General features: G+C 38.4%; 1 protein-coding gene across 2 annotated transcripts in view; it reads left to right on the top strand.

The window, feature by feature from the left end:
• Positions 1 to 1,028: 1,028 nt before the first annotated feature.
• ITGAV (integrin subunit alpha V) overlaps positions 1,029 to 27,026 on the top strand; it is an 82,955-nt gene continuing 56,957 nt past the window's right edge. Inside the window, exons 1-2 of one of the 2 annotated variants that reach the window (XM_061185658.1) lie at positions 1,029 to 1,481; positions 11,598 to 11,728. In XM_061185658.1, the coding sequence (XP_061041641.1) occupies positions 1,297 to 1,481; positions 11,598 to 11,728 (316 nt within the window). In that variant the 5' untranslated portion in view covers positions 1,029 to 1,296. The remainder of the gene's footprint in view (positions 1,482 to 11,597; positions 11,729 to 27,026) is intronic. The other variant, XM_061185649.1, reaches the window with a different exon arrangement.

A 27,026-nucleotide genomic window follows, 5' to 3' on the forward strand; every position in this document is an offset into this window, starting at 1 on the left:
GTTTTTAAGATCCAGACAGGGCCATTTATACTCTGTTTTGTTCACCAAATTCTTTAGCACGTGATACACAATACGGGGAAGTCACTTCTCTGGGCAAAGTTTACTCATCATTTCATCTCCATTCATTCATTCATTCATTCAACATTTTAATGATTGCTTACTATCTGCCTGGCAAGGTGCTAGGACTTGTGAATATAAAGGAAAAGGTCAAGGTTCCTTCCTCACGCTGGCGGGAGCCTGGGCAGCGTGGAAAACACCAGCAGCAAGCAAGCCCCAAGGGACCCCAAGGTGCATATTCCTTCTTCCAACTCTAAAATCATATTTCTACCCAAATGTCCTAAATCAACCAGTTAGTTATCCGAATCATGCGACTTCCTCTGATAAACTAGGAATAAGGTTTTGACTAATCTGATGTGATTTAAAACGATTTCTGCTGATTCTTTGCCTTGCCCATCCTTTCGTGGACGGCTGAAGTTCAACTTTAATACAACTTGCCTGGAAGAGGCTGTGCTAGCATTCTGCAAGTTTATAATTAAGTTCAGTGTTTGCATGTGGGCTAGAGTGGGTAGGAAAACGACCATTAATTACAGAGTTTCGGTTGTGAGTGCCTGCTAGGCTTTTAAGTAGCAGAAACACGAGAAACGGATAAAGCTTTCCTCACTTTTAAATAAAAGTCGCACAGCAGTTGCCGGCGGCATTCAGGTGCCCTTGGCGCGCTGCTGGACGCGGGCGGGTTGGGACGCTTGAGCATCTCCCCCACCCCGCCACCTCCCTCCTCCCGGTCCTGGGTGTGAGGCCCTAGTCCAGGAGTGCCCCCAGAGGGTTCTGAGGGTCTGGGGCCTCGGTACAGGAGCTGTGTTCTTGGGACAGCAGGCGAGAATGCGCACGGAAGTGCGCTCGACTTGCCCCAGGCCGAGGCCGACTCTCCTCCCCCACTTCCTCCTGCGCGTTGGCTCAGCCTCCGGGGCGGCTCCTCCTCCTGCTCTGCCTCCTCCCACTGGCCGCGGCAGCACTCTGGCTGGGGGTGCGGCGCCCAGCCCTGCAGTCCCGAGCCCGAGGCGCGGCGCTGAGCGGCCGAGCGAGAGGGAGGCGAGGGGCCGCCCGCGCTGCTGTCCCCGCCCCGCGCGCCCTGCGCCCCACTTCCCGGGCGGCCGCTCGGAAGCTCAGCCCTCCTGCCTCCCCCGGCGCTGTCCGGGACTCGCCGGGAAGCGAGCAGCTGGCAAGTTTCTGCGCACGCAGGCGGCGGGCCGCGGGCACCGTGCGCTCCGGGCTCGGCGCCCCGCGCGCACTTCGGCGATGGCTTCCCTGCCGCGGCGGCGGCTGCGCCCTCGCCCCCGCCGCCTCCTGCTCCTTCTCCCCGGATTCCTGCTGCCTCTTTGCGGCGCCTTCAATCTAGATGTAGACAGCCCTGCGGAGTACTCTGGCCCCGAGGGAAGTTACTTCGGCTTCGCGGTTGATTTCTTCGTGCCCAGCGCGTCTTCGTAAGTGGCCGCACTTGGAAGGGGAGTCGGCCCCCTCCCCCATCGCGCGCACCCACCCTGCGATTTCCCACAGGGAGAGATCTCTGCAAGAGATCCCGGCGCCTTTCTATCTGTTCCCTCTAACCCTCCCTCCCCCCACTGGGCGATTTAGGTTCTGGGTGGATGAAATACTTGGGGGAGGTGAACCCGTGCACCTCCCACCACCCAGTTCCCCCTTCTCCTCTCCTCAGAGGGAGCGTTTTGAAGCAGACCTGTGCTTGAAATTAGGGGAAAGTGGGAAATCAACAAAGGCTGGTCTGGCTGGACACCGCGCCGCCTCTGCTGGTGTCCGGGACTTGGTCAATTTCATTTCCGAACTTCTTTTTCTCCCGTACCAGTTAGCCTTCCCTGTAGTCTTTTTGTTTTTTGGCTTCACAGACTTAAACACCCGTGCTTTTCGCTCTCCCTAAACAAACCCTCCCCCATTCTTTACGCCTCTCAGTCTGATTCTGTTTCTCCTCATCTCCTTTTCCAGACATTCTGATGACTAAAATGACCATTCTGTCGTAGTAAATTCATTGTGTCTTATCTCTGAGACTGTCAAACCTTTGCACACTTGAGGGTGAACAGATGAATTGGATGTGTCATCTGTTCTTTTTATAGTGATTCATTATTTAGGTCATTGTTCAGAAAGAACAAGCATGTTTGCTGAGTTTTCACTCACTAAAGGTCATTTGAATACTGTAGTATTTAAGAATTCAGTTATGTTTCAAATTGGCAGCGTTTCGCGTTGCACAGGATTTGGAACAGAGTTATTGTCATTATTGGATTAAAAGTTGTCTCTGACCTTACGGAACGCTGACGTCATTCTCACCACCACACCCCCTTTTTTAGCGTTAGAAATACTGATTTAATGTGTGTCCTGGATGTCTTATGATGTTTAACTCTTGTTTCCAAGGGGGAGAACTGTTCTTAGAGTTCTTTCTAAGCTCGTAGAAATTGTAACAACGTATTTTTGTTTTTAATTTTTTTCTATACTTTGAAGTATTTTTTTTTTGTGGGGAGAGGGAGGATAACTTTAATGGTCAGTACTTTTTAGTACTATTTTTCCTATTCATACATGCCTAATTTGAGGATGATCTAAATATTTTTCGATGACTGTTACAACATTCGGCAGGGTGTATGCCTTTATAGTGCAGAGGATTTTAGTTGCTTCCAAGGGTGCTCTTTTGGATTTAATTTCTACAGAAATTCTAATAATTTTGAAAATATATATTGTCTTTTGTCAAGAATTGGTACTTAGAGTAGCCAGAGTTAGCACTTAAATACTTCCAAGTTGATGGAGTGGTTTGCAAATGTGGCTCTTAATTCGGTGGCAACCCTCTGAGTTCTGTAGTGTAAAGATACATGACAAAAATGATAAACTTTGTTTTTACTATGGAAAATGCAGTAATACTGAACTGTTAGCATGAGATATTTCCTATTTTTGGCTGCGAGGCTGGATGGCTAGTTTGTGATTAGTCATTGTAGTTGTTGAATATACTATGACCTCACAGGTTTGTTTACATGACCTCCCACGTGAGCCTTTAATGGTAGGGTAAAATTGAACTTGGTTTGGTTTCATATAACATTTTGAAACTTTCTTCAGTGACTTTGTTACTGATAGACTAGTGAGGTCTAGGTATAGCCTAAGATAAAAAATATAAATCAACTTGGAGATTAAAAAAAACAAAATATATGTAAACAAAGGTTTCTACTTCTGAGCTTTTCAGATTTAACAAAGATTAATGCAAACTTATGCTTAATTTTGTAAAAAGGTACTTTTAAAGTTAACAAGCATTGGAATCCAGGGTGCATGTGGATGCCATTTACAATATTACCAGCTGCATTTATTGTTATTTGGTGTGATAATAAACTTCTAAAGGGAAAAAAAATTCACATAATAGAAAAGTGCTAATTAAAGTTTCCTTTCTTCTGAAGGAAGAGTGCCTGTATTAATGAGGATGCAAGGGTAATGAGGTCTCCTGCTGCTTCCGGTTTCTATAGGTGTCTAAATACCTCTGGCAAGCTATAGAACTGTTTTCTGTCTCATTTTTCTTGTTACAGAAAATTGTTATTGAATTATCTCCAGATTGTTGTTAAAACTAATGAATCGATGTTAATTAAAAGGAAGGAAAAAGGAAGTACTAAGCAAAAATATTAAGGTGACTCCACAATGAAATTCCTCCAGAAATGAGTCTTAGGTTTGAAGTGAAAGGTCACAAAAATTATGATTTGAAAAATATAGAAAACAAACTTATGGTTACCAAACAGGAAAGGTGGGGGGGGGATAAATTAGGATTTGGAGATTAGCAGATACAAACTACTATATATAAAATAAATAAACAACAAGGATTTACTATATAGCACAGGAAACTATATTCAATATCCTGTAATAAACTATAATGGAAAAGAATATGAAAAAGAACATATATATGTATATGCATATGTATGTATAACTGAATCACTTTGCTGTACACCAGAAACTAACACAACATTGTAAATTAGCTATACTTAAAAAAGGAAAAAAATTGTGAAAAATAAAACATTAGCACTCCCTGTTATTTTTCCTGTATGAATTAATTTATGGTGACTATATTGCCAAACTTACGTAAAATTTAAATACTGTATACAGGCCAAGAAGTAAAGGCATGTTTTTCTTGTGGAGAATAATAGGAGAAATTAAAAATTACACCCTAGGCTTAGTTATAATAATGATATCTTACATTGCTTGACCTATTTTATAATTTACAAAGCACTTTTACTTGTGATATCTCATTTTACTCTACACCACAGACCACCAGGGGAAATAGGGAAGCAGATAAATTCACTCTTACAGAACAGGAAACTGAGGCCAGAAGAGTTTGCAGCCTTTAGTTGTTTGAGTCGGATGGTGTGGGGTAAGGGAAAGGATGGGAACAAAACGCAGAGGAAATGAAATTCAAATTCCATTTAATTTTTGTATTCAAATTTTAAAATTTTAAGAAGAAAATGAATAATTTTCTTACTTACTTTTAAGATATGTTATACAGTTCTCATTTTACGTATATATTTATTTTCAAATAATGCTATAGTGAGCAACACTGGATTACAAGGCTTGCTTTTTCCCCTGTTAAACACTATTGGAGCCTTATTTACAGTTACTTCATGTCCTATGACCCCAAAGACAAGGTGTGGGTGAGTGTGCCCTGGTCGCAGAAGGTCCCACAGACCATACAATGGTTCTCAATCCCAACTTCCTATTTGCAACACTTGGAGAGCTTTTAAAACCATACTGCTGCCCTGGCTTCATCTTTGATCTAAAAGTAGAGCTCTAACTTTATATTCAACAGCCTGTGGATCATTTCTTCTTGACTAGCCTGTCTTACCTCAATTTGACAAAAAATGAACTCTTTTTCACGAAGTGATGTCAGTTATACCTCTTTCTATTAATGGTACCATCATTTTCTCTGTCGCCCTGCAAATAATTTCATATTCCTCCCTCTCATTTTCTATTTTTCTTTGTCTCTCCTACTGGACACCCCTAATATTAGTCAGTGATTAGTCACCAGGCAGAAGGTCCTAGAAATTCTTCCTTGTTAATGTTTTTTTTTAAAATTAATTAATTAATTATTTATTTTTGGCTGCATTGGGGCTTTGTGCTGGGTGCGGCTTTCTCTAGTTGCAGCGAGCGGGGGCTACTCTTCATTGCGGTGCGCGGACTTCTCATTGCGGTGGCTTCTCTTGTTGTGGAGCACGGGCTCTAGGCACGCGGGCTTCAGTAGTTGTGGCGCACGGGCTTAGTTGCTCCGCGGCATGTGGGATCTTTCCCGACCAGGGCTCGAACCCGTGTCCCCTGCATTGGCAGGTGGATTCTTAACTACTGTGCCACCAGGGAAGCCCTTGTTAATGTTTCTTGCATCCATCTCTGCTTTCCACTTGTAGTTTGACCAGTCGTTACAAGCGTGGTCTGTGGCACTCAGGTCATCACCCCTCTGCCCATCATTTAGCTCTCAGACCTGCAAAACGTCTTACATGTTTCTAATAGTTTTACCTTTCTGAAGCATCTTTTGATCCTGGTATTCTGCTGCTAAAATTTCCTCGAAAATGTTCTCATGTCCAGAGATAAAGTCCAAACTGCTTAAACTGGATGAAGGCCCTTTTCAGTCCGTCCCAGTCTGCATCTACTTTTAAAAGCTTATGTCCCCTTTCTCTCTTCACCTTTGTAACCATCTTCACAACCCTTTACAAAATGACACCAGCTTATTTTAGTGTGGCTCTGGCTATATTGGTTCTTTTTTCTTTCTTTTTTTAAAAAATTTATTTATTTATTTTTGCCTGCGTTGGGTCTTCATTGCTACACGCGAGCTTTCTCAAGTTGTGGAGAGCGGGGGCTTCTCTTCGGTGTGGTGCATGGGCTTCTCATTGCGGTGGCTTCTCGTTGTGGAGCACGGGCTCTAGGCGCATGGGCTTCAGTAGTTGTGGCTCGCGGGCTCTAGAGCGCAGGCTCAGTAGTTGTGGCGCACGGGCTTAGTTGCTCCGTGGCATGTGGGTTCTTCCCGGACCAGGGACCAGGGCTCGAACCCATGTCCCCTGCATTGGCAGGCGGATTCTTAACCACTGCACCACCAGGGAAGCCCCTGGTTCTTTTTTCTTATCATAAATAATATATATGCATAGATTCTATCATCATTATATACTTAGAAAGCAAATCCTATGTTGATTTCTCCTGATTAAGGCCCAAGGTTTATAGGATATTATAGAAGAGAAGGGAAAATGTATAGGATTTATGGTTAATGCATCTGTTTTACATCACATAAATGTTGACTGTAGCTGTTTTTTTTAGTGAAAAGTAAATGAGACTGGAATTATAGCTCTTAAGTAACATTCAGTAACAACGTTTCTTTCTATATACGTATATGATCATTTTTCAGAAGTTCCTTTTGGTGAAGCCTCACTGGTCAGCCAGAGTCAGCCAAAATATATTAACCATGCTTTATCTTGGAAAAGTCAGTGCTGAAAGCAGCCAAATAACTTAGTTCATTTGGAGAGTTTAAAAAATGTACTTGTCATTGTTTGGCTGGTTGTCTCTCCTTGGTAGTCAAGGTCATGTTCCCTGAAGCAGCTGCCCTTAAAGTACACTTCGGATTGAAAGTGTGTCCGAAGGGCATCCTCCTGGTTGGCTTCTCGAATCCTCTTGTCTCTCCCATCCTCTTCCCCTTCCTCTCCCTCTCCCTTACTACCTCCCCTTTCTTCTCTCCTTCCCCCTCCCTTGCCCTTCTACCTGCCATCATTCTGTCCCTCCCTCTCTCCCTTCTCCCCCACTTTCCCTCCCTCCCTCTTTCTTCTTGTCTTACCCCCCTTCCCCCAAACACACATTTCTACTCTTTATCTTTCAGAATTTCTTGGCATGATATTAATGGCCTGCTCATATATGTAAACCTTAATTTTAAAGTCATTTAATGAAAATGATTCAAGTCATTTAAAAAGAATGGTGAGGATGGGGATCCTGATATTCTTGGGCAAACTTTTTGGAAGGGAGATGGATTCTGTCAGGAGGAAGTTGCAAGCATATGAAGCTAAGTTGCTCAGCTTCAGATTTTTGCTGCTTACCAGAGAAATCTCTGTCAGCCTCAGCTAACTCTGTGTATCTTCCCCAGCTCTCCACCATTGTCAGGAAATGTTGCAAGCCAACTATTACCTATCCTTTTTTTTTTTTTTTTTCTCTTGAGAGCTTGCATTTGGGTTAATTAATGGCCCTTGAAAACAGATTTTAACTTTTATTCCTACTTTATTAGGGAGTATTTTATTGTTGTTTTTAGTTCTGCTGTCATCTTGTATTTTTATGATGCGTTCACATTTTCTAAGTTTACTTTTATCTATACTATCCACATTCAGAAATTTTCTTTTTTAAGTAATTATAGTGGGCATTGTTATTTCCATTCAACAGAACAGGAAACTGAGGCTCAGAGATTTAAAGTGACTTTCTCAGTTGATTTACATGGTGACTGGAGCCTTTAGTCCCAAACTGCCCATTAGACAATGCTGCTTATATTGCGAAATTTTTTCTGGTCTGTCACTTCTTTTACTTTAATTAAGCTGTTTTAGACGTTCATTAGACATTCCTAGATGAACTTCAAGTCGTAATGATTTAATATTTTTGTAAGGCGTTTCATTAACAGGCTGTTTTTTGTTATTGTGGCAGAAAGACACAAGACATAAAATTCACCCTCCCAACACATTAACAGGCTTTTGTTTTCTGTAATATGTGTTGCTTTTATAGTCCTTAATTTTCTCATATAACATCTTTTACCATTCTGTACTCTTTAATCTCTACAAATATTTAATTTTTCTCTCCACACCTCCCTCTTAGGACTTATTTGTCTAAGGCAGTCTTACTGTCTTTATCTCTCCATTTTTCTCTTTTAAAGCTTTCTATAACACTCTTAAAAGGAACTTAAATATCATGTTGACACTTTGCACAAAGAACTTTATTTCTCAGCTTTTTCCCCTCATTAACCTAGCACTTAGAAATTGAGAATGCTCACACATTCCTTTTATATTATTCTACCATTTCTGTGGCATTTCACCAATGTGCAAGACTGCACATGAAGGTATGCTTAGGAAAACTTGATGAACACCCATATTAGTACATCTAATTACCATCATTTCATGCCTATAATGTGCAAATGGTCTGATGCAAAGCAGCAGCCTTGTTCCTGATCCTATCCAAGGAACTCGAGCTCTGTGCTGCCAATAGTGAGTGCAGTTTCCATTCAGAACTCTCCTACGACGCCCTTTTTTCTGTCTTTGCTGAAGTCCGTGTCCCCTAATAACTTTCCAGCCCTCTCTGTCTTTAGTGCCAAGTAAAGAAAGTATCTGAAATCCAAAATTAAGAAGAGAAACGTTACAGAAAAATTATTTTAAGGATAATTTAAATAATCGGATGTTTATTAGAGGATGATTTCTGCATTCTACAGGGGTTGGTGATAGTGGAGATGGCTTTTTATGTATGGCTGTTTTGATTGAGACTTATAACTATCAAATTTACTTGCTACTCAATTGTCAATTTAAAAAGCTTTTCTTGAGTGCTTGTTATGTGGCAGCACAAAGATGACTGAGGGTCCCCTCCATTCAAGGAAGCAGTTTATCATAAGGTAGGAAGAAGTGCTTTGACAAAAAATTATTAAAGATTCTGTAGTGTGCTATGTGAGGACAGTCCAGAAATGAGTTTGCTTGTAGGTTTCTAGGCAAATTCTGAGAATCAGCTCCTCTGTCCTGATCTCCTGGAACTGGCCATTATCCACAATATGAAAATCATACACATACCTGTGCTCATATTACCCTTATTAGGGCTGTTGCAGGAATGAGCCTATGCCTCTTCAGGTGTAGACCTGAAAAATATACTTATCTGAAATATTTTTTTTTGCCTATCATGTACTAAAAAATCATTTAATTCAGATGAGGAGGGGCAGTTTTGTGATTTTGTGGCCAAATTTTTGGCCTGTTGAAAAAGGTAAATTTCATATATATGTGTGTGTGTGTGTGTGTGTGTGTGTGTGTGTGTGTGTGTATAATTTAGCTGTTAACCAGCTCTGCTGTAGAAAAGGAGGGCATAATGATACTTAGCTGCTCTCTTATTCATGGGGGCTGAGGGCTATCTTACTCAGCTTTATTTTTTTTCTTGCTGAATGAAAACTAAGTTGGCTATGAGGAGAAAGGCCAGCATTGGTGTTTTACTGATGCCAACTATGACTGCATAAAGCTTTATTAAACAGGGTGTGGTTTGGTTGGGAGTTTTGTCTTTATCTTGAGTATGGAGTTTTAAGATAAGTGTACGATAACAGGGTTCCAGCATTTCATGCAGCCATCTTTCGACTGGTCTAAATATGATTTAGCAGATACATCCAAAAGAAATGAAATTGATAAATAAAAGTTAAAACAAAAGCATTCCGTGTTTAAGATGTAGGTTTGTTCATAACTTCACAAAAAAGTGAAAAGCAATTATGAGTATTTTCTTTGCTAGAAGAATGTAAATAAGTGGCTTTGTGTTTAACAAGGAAATGAAGTGATAATGGTGATAGCATTTATGGAGGGCCTTCTGTGTCTATCTGTATCCTGTTTTCTTCTCCTGTATTTCAGTTAGCTTCTTCTCAGCCTCTTTTACTCTGTCCTCTTTCTCTGACTCTTAAATGTTGTTGCTTCCTGTCTTTCCTCCTCTTCTCTCTGAAACCTCTCCCTGTGTGAACCCATCCGTTCCAAGTTTGCATTCTCAACACGTTATCTCTAAGGGCAGAACTCTCCTCAGAGCAACAGACCACCAATTAGGTGTCTCACAGGTATTTCAAGCTAACGTGTTGGGAACCGAACTCTTGGTTTTCCTGTAAATACTTAGTCTGCCTTCTGCTTCCCTACTCTCTGGGCTTTTCTAGCACAGTAAGTGGTTCTCCCATCCCTGCACTCCAGAAAGAAACCTAGGTGACGTGCTTTAATCTAATCTTCCCTTTCTACCACATTCAAGCCTCCAGCTGTTCCTGTTCATTCTACTCCAGATATTTCCCAAATCTGCCCATCCATCTCTTTCTCCATCTGTCCTCCCAACCTAGTTTACCGTCACCTCCTTCCTCAGGTGCTGAAAGTCTCTCGCTTTTCTTGTTCCATTTTTGCACCCCTCCCCCTTAATACTTTCCCCATAAGGCACCACATTTCATTTTCTTTATTAGATTATGTCATTCTCTTGCTTTAAAAAACATTCAGAAGCTTCACATGGACCTTATGATAAAATCCAAAAGTTTTACCTGGCTAAAGGACCTTGTGTGATTTAGCTCTTGCCAAGCTCCGCAGTTTTATCTTGTGCCATTCCCAGCTTGCTCTCCTTTAGCCACACCTCTTTCCTTGTAACTCTTGGAGACTAAGCCCTTTCCTGCCTTGAGTCTTTGTACCTCTGCCTGGGGCCCTCCCATCCACCTCTCCATCCCACTCACTTAGCCCCTCACTCCCAACACACAGACACTCCTTGGCGACCTTCTTCTAATCCTGTACGGCTCAATTTACTTAGAGGTAAATCCCTTTGCTGCTTTATCTGAAAGAGGTCTCTTCTCCTTGTTCTTTAAAGATAACTTCCTTAGACATCCCTTTATCCAAAGGAAGTGTCTCCCCTCCATTCCTTAGAGGTAACTTCCCTTAATCTAAAGAAGGTCTCCTCTCCTTGTTCCCAAATAATACCTCTCAGCCAATTGTTGGTTCTTTCATAGCACTTGTAACAGTGACTAATTTTCTTGGCAAGTTTCTCGATTTCTTCCCAAAGGGAATGTAAGCTCCACTGAGAGCAGGAATCAAGGTTGTCTTATTCATCCTCCTTTCTCTAGTGCCCAGATCTGTGCCTTAGTAGAGGAGACACTCAATCCATATTTTTTTTCTGAATGAATAGAAACAACTGAAGAAAAGATCTCTTTTACTTAAAAATTTGACTCCTGATTACTTTGTCTTTTGCTAATTTTATCCTGTTAAGAAATTGAATAGTGCTTCTATTCTTTGACCAGGAATTGATTAGATTAAGCCAGTGAAAAAAGACATTCGTTAGTCACTATTAAAAAAAAAATTGAAGTATGTAGTTTTAAAACAAGATAAGTTTTCCCAATGGAAAAATGATAATATTTAAAGTTACCATACTTTAGAATCATTTATTTAGAATCATTTATTTTTTTGTTCAATATTCAGGATATAGAAAGTATACAGTAAATCACAAAAAAAACAAACAAAAATCAAGACAAATGTCCCTGTCTCTAGCCAGCATACATTTTAAACAAATTAATTGAGCTATAATTGACATATAATAAACTGTACCTATTCAAAGTGTACAGTTTGGCCAGCATAAATTTTTAAATGACATGTAACCCTGAAGTTGCCTTATAATGTGTTACTAGAATGAGTAAACTATATTGAATAATGTATGTATGTAAAAGAGCACCAAATGAATAATGAAGGTGGATTATGCTGTCAGTGGTTTTTAAAGAATATTTGTGGATAAAATCAAGAGAATGATTGCTCTTCCTAAATCATAAGATATTGTTTATGCTTTGTGCCACTTAAAGTCTTGTCTTGCCTTTTGTATTTTAGCAGGATGTTTCTTCTGGTGGGAGCTCCCAAAGCAAACACTACCCAGCCTGGGATCGTGGAAGGAGGGCAAGTCCTCAAGTGTGACTGGTCTTCTCACCGTGGGTGCCAGCCAATTGAATTTGATGCAACAGGTAAATGTTGATGCAGTGGTCCCTTTTCTTAATTTCTGTTATTTGATATTTTCCCCCTACCTTTGCCTCTCCCCATTTGAATAGAATTTTATTTTTTTAATAAATTTATTTATTTATTTATCTTTGGCTGTGTTGGGTCTTTGTTGTGGTGTGGTGCACGGGCTTCTCATTGCAGTGGCTTCTCTTGTTGCGGAGCACAGGCTCTAGGCTTGTGGGCTTCAGTAGTTGTGGCACGCGGGCTCAGTAGTTGTGCTTGCGGGCTCTAGAGCACAGGCTCAGTAGTTGTGGCGCACGGGCTTAGTCGCTCCGCAGCATGTGGGATCTTCCCAGACCAGGGCTCGAACCCATGTCCCCTGCATTGGCAGGCAGATTCTTAACCACTGCGCCACCAGGGAAGTCCCTCCCCATTTGATATGTTTCAAAATATGATTTAATTTTTGAAAGTACTTGCTTTAGCTTAAATGTAACAATTTAGTGAAATAATATGTATAAGCACTTCAGATCCCCAGAGAAAGTTATATAAAGACAAATGACTTATTATATGATTTTTTTTGTACAATTTTGTGGCACATAAAAGCCTTAAAAATATATTGTGTTTCCACACTGCTTTGGATGTCTTCAACTTCCCTGATAATGTCAATCTGCAGAAGCCTGGGGAAAATCTGTTAAAATGGTTTTGCACCTCTTCTGAGAAAGGCTTTTGTCCTTTCTCTTGTCAGCAAAATTGACTCACTGACTCCTTAATCGTGAAGTAATCTAAAGTCTTGGGTTGTGCTGTCAAAACCAGTTGAGGAATATCTTGTATTCAAGTAGATTTGGTTGACTTAAAAAAAAAATTCTTATCCAAAATTTATTGGGAAAATAATATGTTATGGTTCTGATAACATTAAAGTTTTATCTAACAGGGACAAATTCCAGTGTCAGATTGTGGTGGTAAGGAGGAAAATAGCATAAGGAAGATGAGAAATAAGAAATAAGTTTTATATTTACATCAGTAAAATAAAATATACGTAATCCTGTATACATTTGTATTGATATATTTATCTACATTTGTGAAAGTTTAGACTCCTCAAAGAAATAGTGTGACATTCTTCTGGTACAGTAGTTCTGCAAAATTTTTTACCAGTTTTGATTTGCTGGCTTTGACAGAATGTTTTAAGATAAGCCTGAAGAAAATTAATATTTTTTTCCATATTGTTATTTCCTGCTAGTTCTAAAATATATTCATTCTGGGAATTATAATACCAGTGAAGCAGAAATCATGATGTGGACTGTTACATTTGATATCATGACCAGTACCAAAATGAGTGTCGTTAAGCCAGTTCTTCATAGGGATTGGGTCACATGTTTGCTTTTTTCCATTTGAAACTATCTACATAAAACTTTGTTGTTTTTTCCATATATGGCTGGCATTTGGAAAACCCCAGGAGTATGTAGATAGGCTCAATTTTACCACAAATAGAGAAATATACCTGTGATTCAGGATATTATGGGTCAGGGCATTTATATCTTCTAACAACATGTGAACACTAATAAAAAAAATGTTGAACTGTTCAGATATGTTTCTGTATTCAACACCATAGGTTTTGTGCAGTGCCAGATAATTTATTACTGGTCTTTTTTGAAATTTGGCTTTACTATTATTTTTATTGAAAAAATTTCAGACAGTCCAAGAGGGTAGACAATGAAAAAATAGGACTTGTTCACATTAGCCTGCTTAGAGGCAATCACTTTAAATAGTTTCTTTGATCTTCCTAGAATTTTCTTATTCCTATATATCTGTACATCCTTAAAAAAAAAAAACTCACAAATAGGAATATAGTAAATATTACTATTAGGTACCTGACTCAACCCCCACCCCTCCCTGCCCAATATAATCTCTTGTAGACATATATAGATTTAACTCATTCTTTGCAAACCACTGATAGTATTCTGTTTTATAGTATATATAGCCTAAATTATTTAACTCATATTTCCTGTTGATGGACATTTAGATTGTTTCTGTTTTTTTGTAATTTTAAACACTGCTGTAGTGAAAATCTTATACACAGGTATTTGTGCAAGTGTGTGAGTATGTCTGTATGATAAAGTCCTAGCAGGATTTTTAGATCAAAGTATATGTATTGTTTTAATACTACAAAGCTACAGTAATCAAAACAGTGTGGTATTGGTACAAAAACAGACATATGGATCAATGGAACAGAATAGAGAACCCAGAAATAAACCCACACACCTACAGTCAATTAATCTTCGACAAAGGCAGCAATAATATAAAATGAGAAAAAGACAATCTCTTCAGCAAGTGGTGCTGGGAAAGTTGGACAGCTGCATGTAAATCAATGAAGTTAAAACACACCCTCAAACCATGCACAAAAATAAACTCAAAATGGCTTAAAGACTTAAACATAAGACATGACACCATAAAACCCCTAGAAGAGAGCATAGGCAAAACATTCTCTGACATAAATTGTACCAGTGTTTTCTTAGGTCAGTCTCCCAAGGCAATATAAATAAAAACAAAAATAAACAAATGGGACCTAAACAAACTTACAAGCTTTTGCATAGCAAAGGAAACCATAAAAAAAAACAAAAAGACAACCTACGGAATGGGAGAAAATATTTGCAAATGATGTGACGACAAGGGCCTAATCTCCAAAATATACAAACAGCTCATACAACTCAACAACAAAAAAACAAACAACCCAGTTGAAAAATGGACAGAAGACCTTAATAGACATTTCTCCAGAGAAGATATACAGGTGGCCAGTAGGCACATGAAAAGATGCTCAACATTACTAATTATTAGAGAAATGCAAATCAAAACTACAATGAGGTACCACCTCACACTGGTCAGATTGACCATCATTAAAAAGTCTACAAATAACAAATGCTGGAGAGGGTGTGGAGAAAAGGGAACCCTCCTACACTGTTGGTGGGAATGTAAGTTGGTGCAGCCACTATGGAAAGCAGTGTGGAGGTTCCTCAGAAAACTAAAAATAGAATTACCATATGATCCAGCAATCCCACTCCTGGGCATATACCTGGACAAAACTTTAATTCAAAAAATATACACACCCCTATGTTCATAGCAGTACTATTCTCAATAGCCAAAACATGGAAACAACCTAAATGTCCATCAACAGATGAATGGATGGAAAGATCCATCCAAGATGGTACACCTTGTACAAATGGATGGTACATCCATCCAATGTACCATCCATCCAAGAAGATGTGGTACATATATACAATGGAATACTACTCAGCCATGAAAATGAATGAAATAACATTTGCAGCAACATGGATGCAACTAGAGATTATGATACTAAGTGAAGTAAGTCAGAAAGAGAAAGACCAATACCATATGATATCACTTTTTTTTTTTTTATGATATCACTTTTATGTGGGATTTAAAATATGGCACAAATGAACCTATCTACAAAACAGAAACAGACTCATAGACATAGAGAACAGACTTGTGGTTGCCAAGGGAGAGGGGGCTGGGGGAGGGAAGCACTGGGAGTGTGGGATTAGCAGATGTAAACTGTTATATATAGGATGGATAAACAACAAGGTCCTACTGTATAACACAGGGAACTGTATTCGTTATCCTGTGATAAACCATAATGGGAAAGAATATAAGAAAAGGAATGTCTGCATGTGTAGAACTGAGTCACTTTGCTTTATAGTAGAGATTGGCACAACATTGTAAATCAGCTATACTTCAATGAAAAAAAAAGTATATGTACTGTTTTGATAGAAATTGCAAATTATTTTTCACAGAAGTTTACACTCCTCCAGTGTTTTCTGGCATCCATGCCAATACCATTTATCACCATATTTTTATCTTTGTCAATTTTATATTATATATCATATCATTATTCTATGTATTATATATAATTTATATATGTAATGTTGTATTATTATATTATTTTATATTATATTAATTTGTATTCCTTTAATTAACAGTAAGACTAATCATCTTTGCATTTGTTTGTAAGCCAGAGTATTCCTTTTCCTCTGAGCCACTTTTAATATATTTGCACATATTTTCTGTTGATTAGTGGATTAAAAAAAATGAATCTCAGTTGATGGCACTCCATCCTTTTGGTTACTTAGGCCAAAATTTGGAGTCATGCTTGACATAAAATGTCAGCAAGTCAGAGTCTAACTGCTTCTTTGTCCTTCTGCTGCTAACATCGTAGTTCAAGCCACCACTGTCTTTCACCTGGACTGTTGCCCTGGGCTCCTGAATTAGTAAAGGAAAGAGATGGCACACTTAAATTGGGATAGTTTGAGGAGCTTTTAGTAAGGGGACTATTTACAAAGTAAGTGGGCACTAGTTAAAATTTGGCCTCTAAGCCTGAAGGGAGAAAGGGAAGGGAGCAGTTACCAGAATCCAGGCAGTGGGGAGAGCCACGTGAGGGAACTGTGGCTTTTGTCAGAGGACAGTAGCCAGCCCAAGGTGACCGGAAGGAACATGGGAATAAAACCCTGGCCTCACTCTCCTTCCTCCCTTTCACCTCTGTGCGTGCTCCCCACTGGCTGAATCCAAGTGGGAGCCAGCGGGCCCGGCTGCCCGTGAGTTCACACTGGTCAGCGTCCTGGGCAAAGAGCAGGGTGGGGAGCGGTGGAGAGGAGACCTGGAGGGGCAGAGGGAAGAGAGCCGGTACACCCCTCGCAGTTCTCCCCGATTCCGCCCTGGGTACCCCCTGCTGTTTGTTCTCTAGAGCAGCCAGAGTGATTCTTTTAAAATATTCAGATTATGACACTCCCGTTCAGATTCCACTAATATCTCCCCATCTGTCCCGCCGTAGCCGAGAGGACTGAGTATTCCAGCCCACCATTTCTGTCTTTACCTTCATCTTCTAGTGTTCTCCCCTCCTTCATGCTCTTCCAGCCTCACTGGACCTCTTTGCAGTGGCTTGTAAACAGTAGGCACATTCCCACCTCGCCTTCCCCTGGACTGTTTCCATTGCCTGGAGCATTGATTCCCGCAATGTACAATGGGTGCTCCTCCACCACCCCCTGTGGGAATTGCTCAAATGCCATCTTCTTAGTAATGCTCTGACCAGCTTATTTAAAATTCCAGTTCCCCCTTTCCCACTTTGTGCTTCCATCCACTTTTCAGCTTTATTTTTTCCTTAGTACTCACATTGCTCTAGAAGTTATTTATTTTTAGTTAATGCCTCTTTCTTTCAATTAGGATATGTATTCCACCGGGATAGTTTTTATCTGTTTTGTTCACTGCTGAAATCCCAGGGCCTAGAACAATGCCCGGTGCCTGGCACAAGTGGTACCCAATAAATTGAATAGATGGATGAATGAATCATAAGAGCTTTTTCTATAGTGAGGGAATAACGAAAGTCCTTTTGTTATATGTTTACAAATATGGGTTTTTGTTCTATTCTCTTTTTGTCCTTGCTAATCATTTTGTATAACCTCTGAGACTTCTCTTATGAAAAGAATATACAAATTGACTGCATTTTTTACATTGGAATTTTTATCCAAATAGTGTTTGAATTTAAAAGAGGAGAATATAGTTTTCAATAATCTAGTCATGAACATGTACATATATCTGGACACAACACCATTAGACTGTGTCTTGACTGTGGAAGAAATGCTTACAACTTACAGAATCCACCTGAACTTTTCTCACACCTCTGTCCCATCTGAACCCAAACACATAAACATCTCTGCCCCACTGATGCCTTTTATCTTCTCCGTTATCTCGAGGGAGATAGTGGCTTTTCCCTCTTTCTCTCCCTCACCCCTGTCTTGTGTTGGGAGACAGTAGCTGAGTGGATAAATGTGGTTTCTGAAGGCAAACTGCCTGGGACTCAAGCCCCAGCCCTGTCGTTTACAGCTGTTTAACTTGCACAAGTTACTAACAGGTTACTACCCTTTCCCTGACTGACATGGTGTCCTCATCAACCCTGCTCCATAGGAATGCGTTAAATGGAATGAGTTGATTTACATGTGTTAAGACATGTAAAGTGCTTAGTGTAGGGACTGGCACACTATCATGGCTCACTTAGTATAAGCTGTTTTATATTTTTATTACTTCTCCCTTCTCAGGAACCTTCTCATTTAACTCTATGTTCCTGCTTTTCCCCTGCTCCCTTCTTTCTTTTTTTTTTTTAAACTTTCAAACATGGTTAAATTTTTCCTACCTGAAAAACTAACCAAAACAGCTTTCCCTTGAGCATGTGTCTTCTTTTAGCCATTTTCCTTTCTCCTTTTCTTCACAAGCAGGGTATTGAACATGGTGCCTCTCTTCATCACCTCCCATGCTCAGCCATTTCAATCTGGCAGCTCCCTAAGCCCAGCCCAGCAGTGGCCCGAACTGAAATCGCTGGTGGCAGCCTACTTCAGTGGACCCTTGATCCCTCATCTTATTGAACCGCTCTCTTATAATTCACCTCACTGTCCATTCCTTCCTTATTTAATGTCTCTACTCTTTGCCTGTCTGAAACTATTGATATCTTGTCCCCTTATTCCTCCTAACCTTTTTAAAAAAAATTTTATTGAAGTATAGTTGATTTACAATATTGTGTTAATTTCTTCTGTTCAGCAAAGTGGCCCAGTTATACATATGTATGTATTCTTTTTCATGTTCTTTTCCATTATGGTTTGTCACAGGATATTGAATAGAGTTCCCTGCCTCCTAACCTTCTTGATACTCTTGTGGAGTTTACCCTTTAACTCTTCTTTCTTCATTCACTCCATCCATATTTGCTATACATTGTTGTGTCATGAAAAGGAAATAGGCCATGGAGTCACACAGGCCTGGGTTCAAATCCAGCCTCTGCCATTCTTCCAGTGTTACCTTGGGAAAATTACCTACCTTTCCATAGCTGTACTACATTCCCAGGGTGATCATGAAAAGTTTCAATTAGTTAGTTTATTTTCTCTACTTTATTGTGTTTCTGAGTCCAGAAGAGACTTTAGTGCTTAAAAGGGCTCCATCCTCATGTTTTTAATATTTGGGAAGTAAAATTTATAAAATTACTTTATTTAAATTAGCTCTTACATGATATGGTAGCTATTACAACTATTCATTAGTATCATATTTCTGGGAATAACCTCGAATTTAGGTAAGCCCCTGTGACTTTTGCTAGCCAATGAAACATGAGCAGGAATGTGTCATTTATGGGTGGAGGTGTTTAGGAGTTGGGGCATTGTTCTCCTTCTTCTCTTGCCAGATGCCGTAGTGAGTAGTGATAGTGTAAATAATAGAACCTCCCTCAGCCTGGGTCCCTGAGTGAGGAAGACATGAAAGTTAGACTCTTACTGACCCACAATGTATGTGTATAAAATAATCCTTTGTTATTTTTGACTAATAGATATTGGGGATGCTTGTTACTATAGTGTAATGCAGCCTAACTGAATAACACACGTAGGGATATTAAAAAGTTGAGTAAAATTATCAGTAGTCAGCTTTTGGAAAAGGGTTATTAAAACCCTTTCCTATTCTGTATGCCAACTCGATCTTCTGTTAAGTTTCTTGTTCTGTTTTACCGGGTCCTGAGTGGCTAAGTGACTAGGTATCATTGCTTATGCTAAGAATAAGCCCCTGGTTGGTATATCGCATTTAGACTGGGAGAAACTGTAAATAGACTATAAATACCTGATGGGGAAGCCATAGCTTTGGAGTTCCCTGAGTGCAGTGACTCTTACAACTGGCATGTCCTTTGCGGGAACTCTGAAAGCCCTGGCTATGGGGTCATTACAAGAGATACCATTGCTATGGGGCAGGAGGCGTTGAAGCATGGGTAGCTGCTGTACCCACCAGATCTTGTTTCTTCATATCTGAGCTGTCTCCTGATGAGGCAAAGAGAAGAGCTCTGGACAGCTGTGTGTACTGCTGCACAGGGAAGTTCGTGTAAGGACTCTCATCAGGGAGGTTATGCCTGGTTCTGTCCTATAGCCTCTAAATAGACTGGTGCTGTGTGTGGCCTTTGGTAGTTTTGTGAGTCTGAAAGTTTAGTTGAGCCCGAGAAGCCCTCCTGATAGTTGTTGCATCAACATTTGAAGTTTATAACTGTTGCAATTACTGCTCTAGGCTCATTTGTTTCTTGGGCTATTTCTCTTTAGAAGAAACAGAATTATGACTTTATCCCTTCCTGTGAAAAGAACAAACTTCAGCTAGCTCCAGGATCACAGTAAAATTTTTTACAGTAAGGTACTTTTTGGAGATACTATAAATGCTTGGTGTTAAATAGTATATTATCAATGTCCTTTCCCATTTCCTTCTTCTTCCTTTTAGATCAGGTTCTGCTATACAGGCTGTCAGTGCACTAAGTACAGCTCTTTTTCTTCATTTAGCTGAAATTTATACTTGTTTTCTTTTCTTTTCTTTTCTTTTTTTTTCCTGGTTATCTTATGATGTGTTTCTTTTCCTGATTAGACTGTAAACTCTCCAGAGAGGGAACAGATGTGTTTCTGCCCACCATTGTGTGCTAGTGTATGGAGAAGTGCCTGGCATATGGTAGGTTGTATATGTGTGTTTATTGCATGCAGGTGTTGGGTTCTTCGTGCAAAGCAATAAAAATTCACTTTGGCTAAATTTTGCTGAATAGGAATTTATTGGCAGGATATTGGTAACTTGATAGTTTTCTGAAAAATGGGCAAGAGAAGCTAACAGAGGAACCAGTAGTGTAGGGTTTTATTGCTATTGGAATTGCTCTTACTGACTATGGGGCAACACCATGGGAATAATTTCTTACCCATCCCTGGCTCTCTGCATCACTTGCTAGAGATTCAAAGTTTTTATGGTAGTATCTGACTGAGTCTAAGCAATATGCCGATGAAAGTCAGAGAAAGTCTATCTTATCTGGAACAGCTAAGAAATGATAGATTAGAGCTTGTTTAGAGAACTAAAACTTAGGGTCCTTCAAAAGAAGAAAAAGAATAGTAGTAAGAGAGTACCGTTTTCTCTTTTGGGTTGGAAAAAAAGGTAATAGTCAGAAAACATCCTTTACAAATCCAGTGTGTATCTGTTACTGTTCAATAATTCATGGACCAATTTTATGTTCTGTTTACCACAGATATACCTAGATATTAAATGGTGTATAATTTATTAGGCCATTTTACTGTGGCTCGTCACATGCATTAAGACATGTAGTAGTATCTAAGGAAGAAAGTCTGGATTTTGGTATTAGGATAGTGTAACGCTTAGTTTCTTAGCTCTTAAAGAGGAAAGATGAATACTTTCAGTTTGCTTTTCTTCTTACTGCAGGGCATGATTTTGGGTAGAGGGAGAGGAAGGAAGATTTCAAAAATAAGTTTGGAAGACCAATCTAAATTTACTTCACTTTAACTCTGAGCAGTAGACACAAATAGATTTATACCAAAATAAATGAGGCATACCTGCAAAGTATCTAACTCTGCTTGGGGCCTTTGAGGAAAGCTTCCCAGATCGGTTGGTGATATTTTAGGTAGCTAATAAAAGATGAGGTAGAATTCACCAGATGTGGAAGAGGGTTCCAGGCAGAGGAAACAATATATGCATAGATTAGTAAAAGATGTTTATGAAGGAAAATCAATAATTCCATGTGACCTGCATATATGCATCTATCTATAAGATGTATATGTGTAATGTGAGGGAGTTGAGAGCATGTTGAGAAATGAAGCTGGAAGTAAACTGAGGGAGGATCTAAATGAACTTTAAAAAGATATTCTAAACCAGCAGTCCAATCAAATAAATTCACCATCAAGCCTAACACACAAAAGAGCATTTGTATTAAAAATAAAAGGATCTAGAGCTCAGTGTGTAGATCTTGGTTCCTTGCCATGCTAAGTAGATTTGACGTGAACATTACAGAGAAAGTAACACTTTCAGTACCCATTCTATTAATTTTCTTAATCATTATTTTTGGTAGAATTATGCAAGTTACATGAAATAATGAATATTATCATATGGATATCTCCAAAATATTGTAGACATGCCTTTTAAACAATTAAGGGATAATGTAGGGTTCTGTGATGAACAGTTTAATTTAGCAGAAAATTCAATCCAAGATGGTAAGCTTACTTAGTGCTTTGATTTTTGAATGGTATTTGTGCATTACTGAGTCTGCAGGAACAAAAGGAAACCTCAGTCTAAAATTTCTTATTTCGTGGATTTGTGAAACTTAGTGCCCAAACATGCTCTCTGTTAATTTTCTTTCAAGCTTTTTACTTTTGCTTGTCTTCTTTGTTTTGTTTTGTTAACTTCTAAACATAACCTTTATTACATTTCTAGTTGTGTCCTTTTGTGTGACTTGTCTTCTTTTTCTTTTTCCTGCTGATTTTCATGATGTAATATGTAAAGAAAACCACAACTAGGATGTAAAAAGGAAAACCTAGTGTCTTATTTTACATGCCTGTATAGTGATTGAAATATTATATCTTGCTTCAAAATACTAGTTGCCCACTTGGATTTTTAAACCCCTTCATCTAGTGACTCCACAAAATTTGTAGGCTTTAACCAAGGTTTGCATAATGGCTGAAAACTGATTTTTCCCTAAATTGACAGAGTAATCTGGACTTTGAAACATTGTTGAATTAGTGAAAATTAAAAGGTCATTTTGGAGTATGATTTGTTTGTTTTGTACTAAGATGATTTTTTTAAAAAAATTAAGGTATAGTTGATTTACAATATTATATACGTTTCGGGTGTATAACATAGTGATTCACAATTTTTAAAGATCATACTCCATTTATAGTTACTATAAAATATTGGCAATATTCACCATGCTGTACAGTATATCCTTATAGCTTATTTATTTTATATATAGTAGTTTGTATCTTATTCCCCTACTCCTAAAAAAAAGATGATTGTCATGTAGAAAACACAATTTATCTGAATGTAGATGTGGAAAAGTAGAACTTAAGCAAATCTGCTTTAGTTTAAGGATTAATGATCTATGTATTTTAGGAAGTAAAAATATTCTAAAACTGTATTATGCAAAATACAGTTTGTTGGTACAGATTTGTTGTTATGCAAAATAATATCAAGAATATTTATGTAGCAGGCTAGGGGTAGTCTGTTATCTCAATTTTGTCTTCATGCCTCAATTAGTTTCTTATTGCTGTCATAACAAGTTACTATAAACTTGGAGGCTTAAAAACAACACAAATTTATTATCTTCAGTTCTGAAGGTCAGCTGTCTCACTGGGCCAAAATCAAGATGTCTGCAGTGCTGCATTCCTCTTGGGGGTTCTAGGGAAGAATCTGTTTTCATGCCTTTTCTAACTTCTAGAGGCCACCCACCTCCCTTGGCTTGTAGCCCCTTCCTCCGTTGTTAAAGCCAGCAGTGGCTGGTTGAATCTTTCTCAGGCTACACCACTCTGACACTGACTCTTCTGCCTCCCCATTGTGACTATATCAGACCTACCGAGAAAATCTGGAGTAACCTTCCATTTCAAGCCCCTTAATTTAATCACACCTGCAAGGTCCCTCTTGCCATGTAAGGTCACATATTCAAATGTAAGTTTCCAGGGGTTAGGACTTGGACATCTTTGGGTGGCGGGGTGGGGGGGATTATTCTGTTACCACAGTGCCCTTTTAAATATTTTGTTTGATATTGGTTATACTATAAGCTACTTTAGGCACAACCATGCTTATGTAAGTTGGCCTTGTTCCCTCTCTTGTTGTTTTTGCTTTGGCTCTGTGGTTATGGGGAATGCAAACTAGAAGGTGATGGCTCAGATTCAACCTCTGACACGCACTAGATGTGACCTTGGGCAAGTGATTTAAGTTTGCCAGCCTCAGTTTTTCCCATCTATCAAATAAGCATAATACCTACCCTTCAAGTTTGTCATGTGGATTTAAGGAGATAATGTCTATGAAGGTACTTTATAAGCGATGAAGCAGTGTACAAATGAAGAAAGGATAGTTTACATCATGCCCATACTACAGTTGTGGGGAAGTGAATGATTATGGAAAAGGAAAAAAACTGAAGATAATTGTGGATATTCTTAAATGGATTATATCTTGGTTTGTGTTGTAACCTCTGTTATGGTGGCATTTGGGAAAATCTTCTCCTTGCAGCATGCTTTCCTTTTTTAGGAAGCAGATGTTACTAACAGACTGACCCTTGCCCAGTTTTCTTAATAGTAAGTCTTTTCTCAAAAGATAGACTGATGATGTGCACTGACAGAGGAGAACATGTAGCACCTGGCATGGTCAAAGTCTCTTTGTGTAGAAAGACAGGCTTGCCTGCATGATTGTTAAATACGTCCCTTAATAAAAGGAGAAGCGCCTATGTTTATGTTCCAAATTCAGTGAATGGATGTCACCTCTCACCAACAATATCTGTTCTAGAGAAGGTCAGAAGTCACATCACTGCCCTGCCACCCAAATGGCTTGCTGGAACACTTATTACCTGTTCCCATAAGGGCTTGGCCGTAGGCTGGGCAAACCCTGGCCATGCCAATTTTCCAGTCAAGAAAAATGCTGTGGAGTATTTTCTGGATATTACTGCGCTTTGTATTTAATAGAAAATAGAAAACTTAGCTGCTCTCTGGCCTCTCTGCCATACAGTTGCCAACTCATTGCAATTAAAACAATCAGGCCATCTGAAAAACAGCCTCCTAAGTTTGCTTTTGTCCTCTAGGTGAATTTTCTGTCTTTCAGAGTGGTGTCTAGATATCTGTCCAGTTGCAACAGTCCTGCAAATTAGAAAGTTAAAGAACACAGAGAAAAATAGTCTCCCTTCCCTTTGTTAATACAAAATAAATTTATACTAAAGAATTATATATATGTGTGTTTTTTTTTGTTTTTTTGTTTTTTTGTTTTTTAATATGTGTGTTTTTTAATGAAACTGTCTCTCCTGATATAATCTGTTGTTCTCCAGTAGAGAATTATACAATTGGAGAACTGGCAGGCAACCTAGAAATCAATTAATCCAATTCCTTTATTACTAGTTAGTTGTTATTTTAACTCATGCAGTTAGTTGGTATTTTAACATTTTAAATGTTTTACCAAAACTGAGTTCATATGTTCCTTTAAACTCATCCTCTTCCTGGCCCGTTTTGACCTGACTCACACCCATTATTTTAAAACTTAACATTGACTTGGGGTTTTTTGTTTTTTTTTTTTAACTTTAGTAAAGAGTTTTTGTTTTAAAATGTTAGATGCTTTCAGGATCATTTCCTTCTCATTACTAGGAGGAAACAAACCAGCATTGATGGAGCAGTGGGTGTTTTCAAAGGGCTTGTATTCTTTGTGCTGGCTCCATGAGAAGCATCAGAATTGCTCACGGAAGGAGAGGGAGATTTTGATTCTCTGTTCCCTGTGGTGGTAATAATTCAATAAATAAATAAATACCAGTCCCCAGTGAAATGAGCTTCATCATATTTTCTTCTGGCTCTACTTTTCTGACTCTTCTTGTTTGATTTTAGAAAACAGTTATATCTAATTTTATATAAAAGATGTTTTTGGATAGCTCTAGGTAAATTAGTATCACTTTCTCATGTTCATAGACTGTGATTTCAGAACTTATTTTTAGATTCACAAGTGATTAGTTTTTCAGTAGTCTGTGGACCCAAACACTGGATTTAGAGACCTTTATCTCTTGTTATTTTAAGTCAATGCAATTATGCTTCTAGAGACATTTAAAGACACTTTAAAGTTGTACAGCAAATCATCCTTGCATTAATACTGATACCTAACCACTGCATATTGTCTTTCAGAGTTTCTTAAATTAAGAAACTGTGTTTTCTTACTAAGTCAAAGAAGTTATTAACCTCCATTTTGATCTTCAGTAATATCTGGAATTTTGATTTTTTTAATGAATTATTTTTCACAGTATTCTACTCTAGTAGTTTGAGTACTAGGAAGTATAATGGTTATTGAATATAGGAAGAATAATGCTTATAAAAATTGCTAGGAAGAGCTTGCTCAATTTAAATGTTCTTGAATTTCATGAACTAAAACTCTTTTATGTGTGGGAGATGAAAATGTAAATAAAGTTAATTAAGAGGGGATGTAGAAGCTGTAACTAAGCTTTTGTATGTGAAGATTATTGGATACGTATCCACACTACTTTTTTTTTTACCTTTTAAAACATGCAAATAATACATATTCATTGATTGAAAAAATGAGATAACTTTGAGAGGCAAAAAGAAAATAAAAATCTCCCAAATCCCACCATCCAGGAAATCAGTGGCCATAAGATATATTTGGATGGGTGTGTATAACGTGTTTGTGCACGTACCTTGTGGCCTTTGTATACTGTTTGTGTGTGTGTGTGCGTCTGTGTGTATAAATATGTAAAATTATAATTTACTCAATTTATGTCCTATTGTGTTGGAGATAGATTCTTTTTGCTGTTTTTAAAATCTATTATAACAGTGCTTTGAACATGTTTATTGTTTGTTCACATTTTAAATTATTAGGATTAATTTCTAAAAATGAAATTTGGAAGTCAAAGGGATGTGTGTTTTTTAACGTACATTTGATAGATATTTGCGAAGTAGGAAAACATCGATACAACCTATCTCTGAACCAAACTTGATATAATCTTTCTTAGTTTGGTGGGTGAAACATTTATCTTGTTTTAACTTGCATTTCTGATTTCTAATGAGGTTAAGTCTTTTCTCATATGTTTATTAGCTCTTTCTGTGTTTTTGTTTTGTATTGTCTATTTGTATTCTTGGTCTATTTCCCTTCTGATGCATCTTTTTTTTTTGTTAATTTTGAAAAAGCCTTTATTATATACACGCATTTCTGTTATGTGGCAGCTACTTTTCTACCTGACAAGTTTGTCATTTTTTAAAAACAGTTTTATTGAGATATAATTTATCATAATATTCACCTGTTTTAAGGGTACATTTTAAGAGTTTTGCAGATATTATTGTAATCTAATTCCAGAGTATTTCTGTCACTCTCTAAAAAGAAACCTCATGTTCATTGCCAGCCACTGCCCAATTACACCCCCACTGATGTTAAAATGTGCTATTTAGGTACTACTGAAAAATGCTGCTAGTTATAATTATGTCACCATTGACTGTAATACACATTCATATTTCAAGGATGTTGATATCTGAATATTTGCAGTTCTGAGTCAATGAAATACATTATTTCACAATAGCATTATGTTACAAATACATGATACTAGCAGCTGTCTGACTACTTTTTCATTTTCTCTCATATTTCTTTTATAGTATTTGTAACTCTCTGAAAATATCTTATGTAATTGTTTATTATTTCTCTCCCTTGAAAGCAGGGACCTTATCTGTCTCATTTAACTGCTATATTCCATGCATTTAGACATAGGAGTTACCCATGATTTATTTATTTAAATGAATGATC

This window comes from Eubalaena glacialis, chromosome 1, assembly GCF_028564815.1.
Source record: "Eubalaena glacialis isolate mEubGla1 chromosome 1, mEubGla1.1.hap2.+ XY, whole genome shotgun sequence".
Taxonomy (NCBI): Eukaryota; Metazoa; Chordata; class Mammalia; order Artiodactyla; family Balaenidae; genus Eubalaena; species Eubalaena glacialis.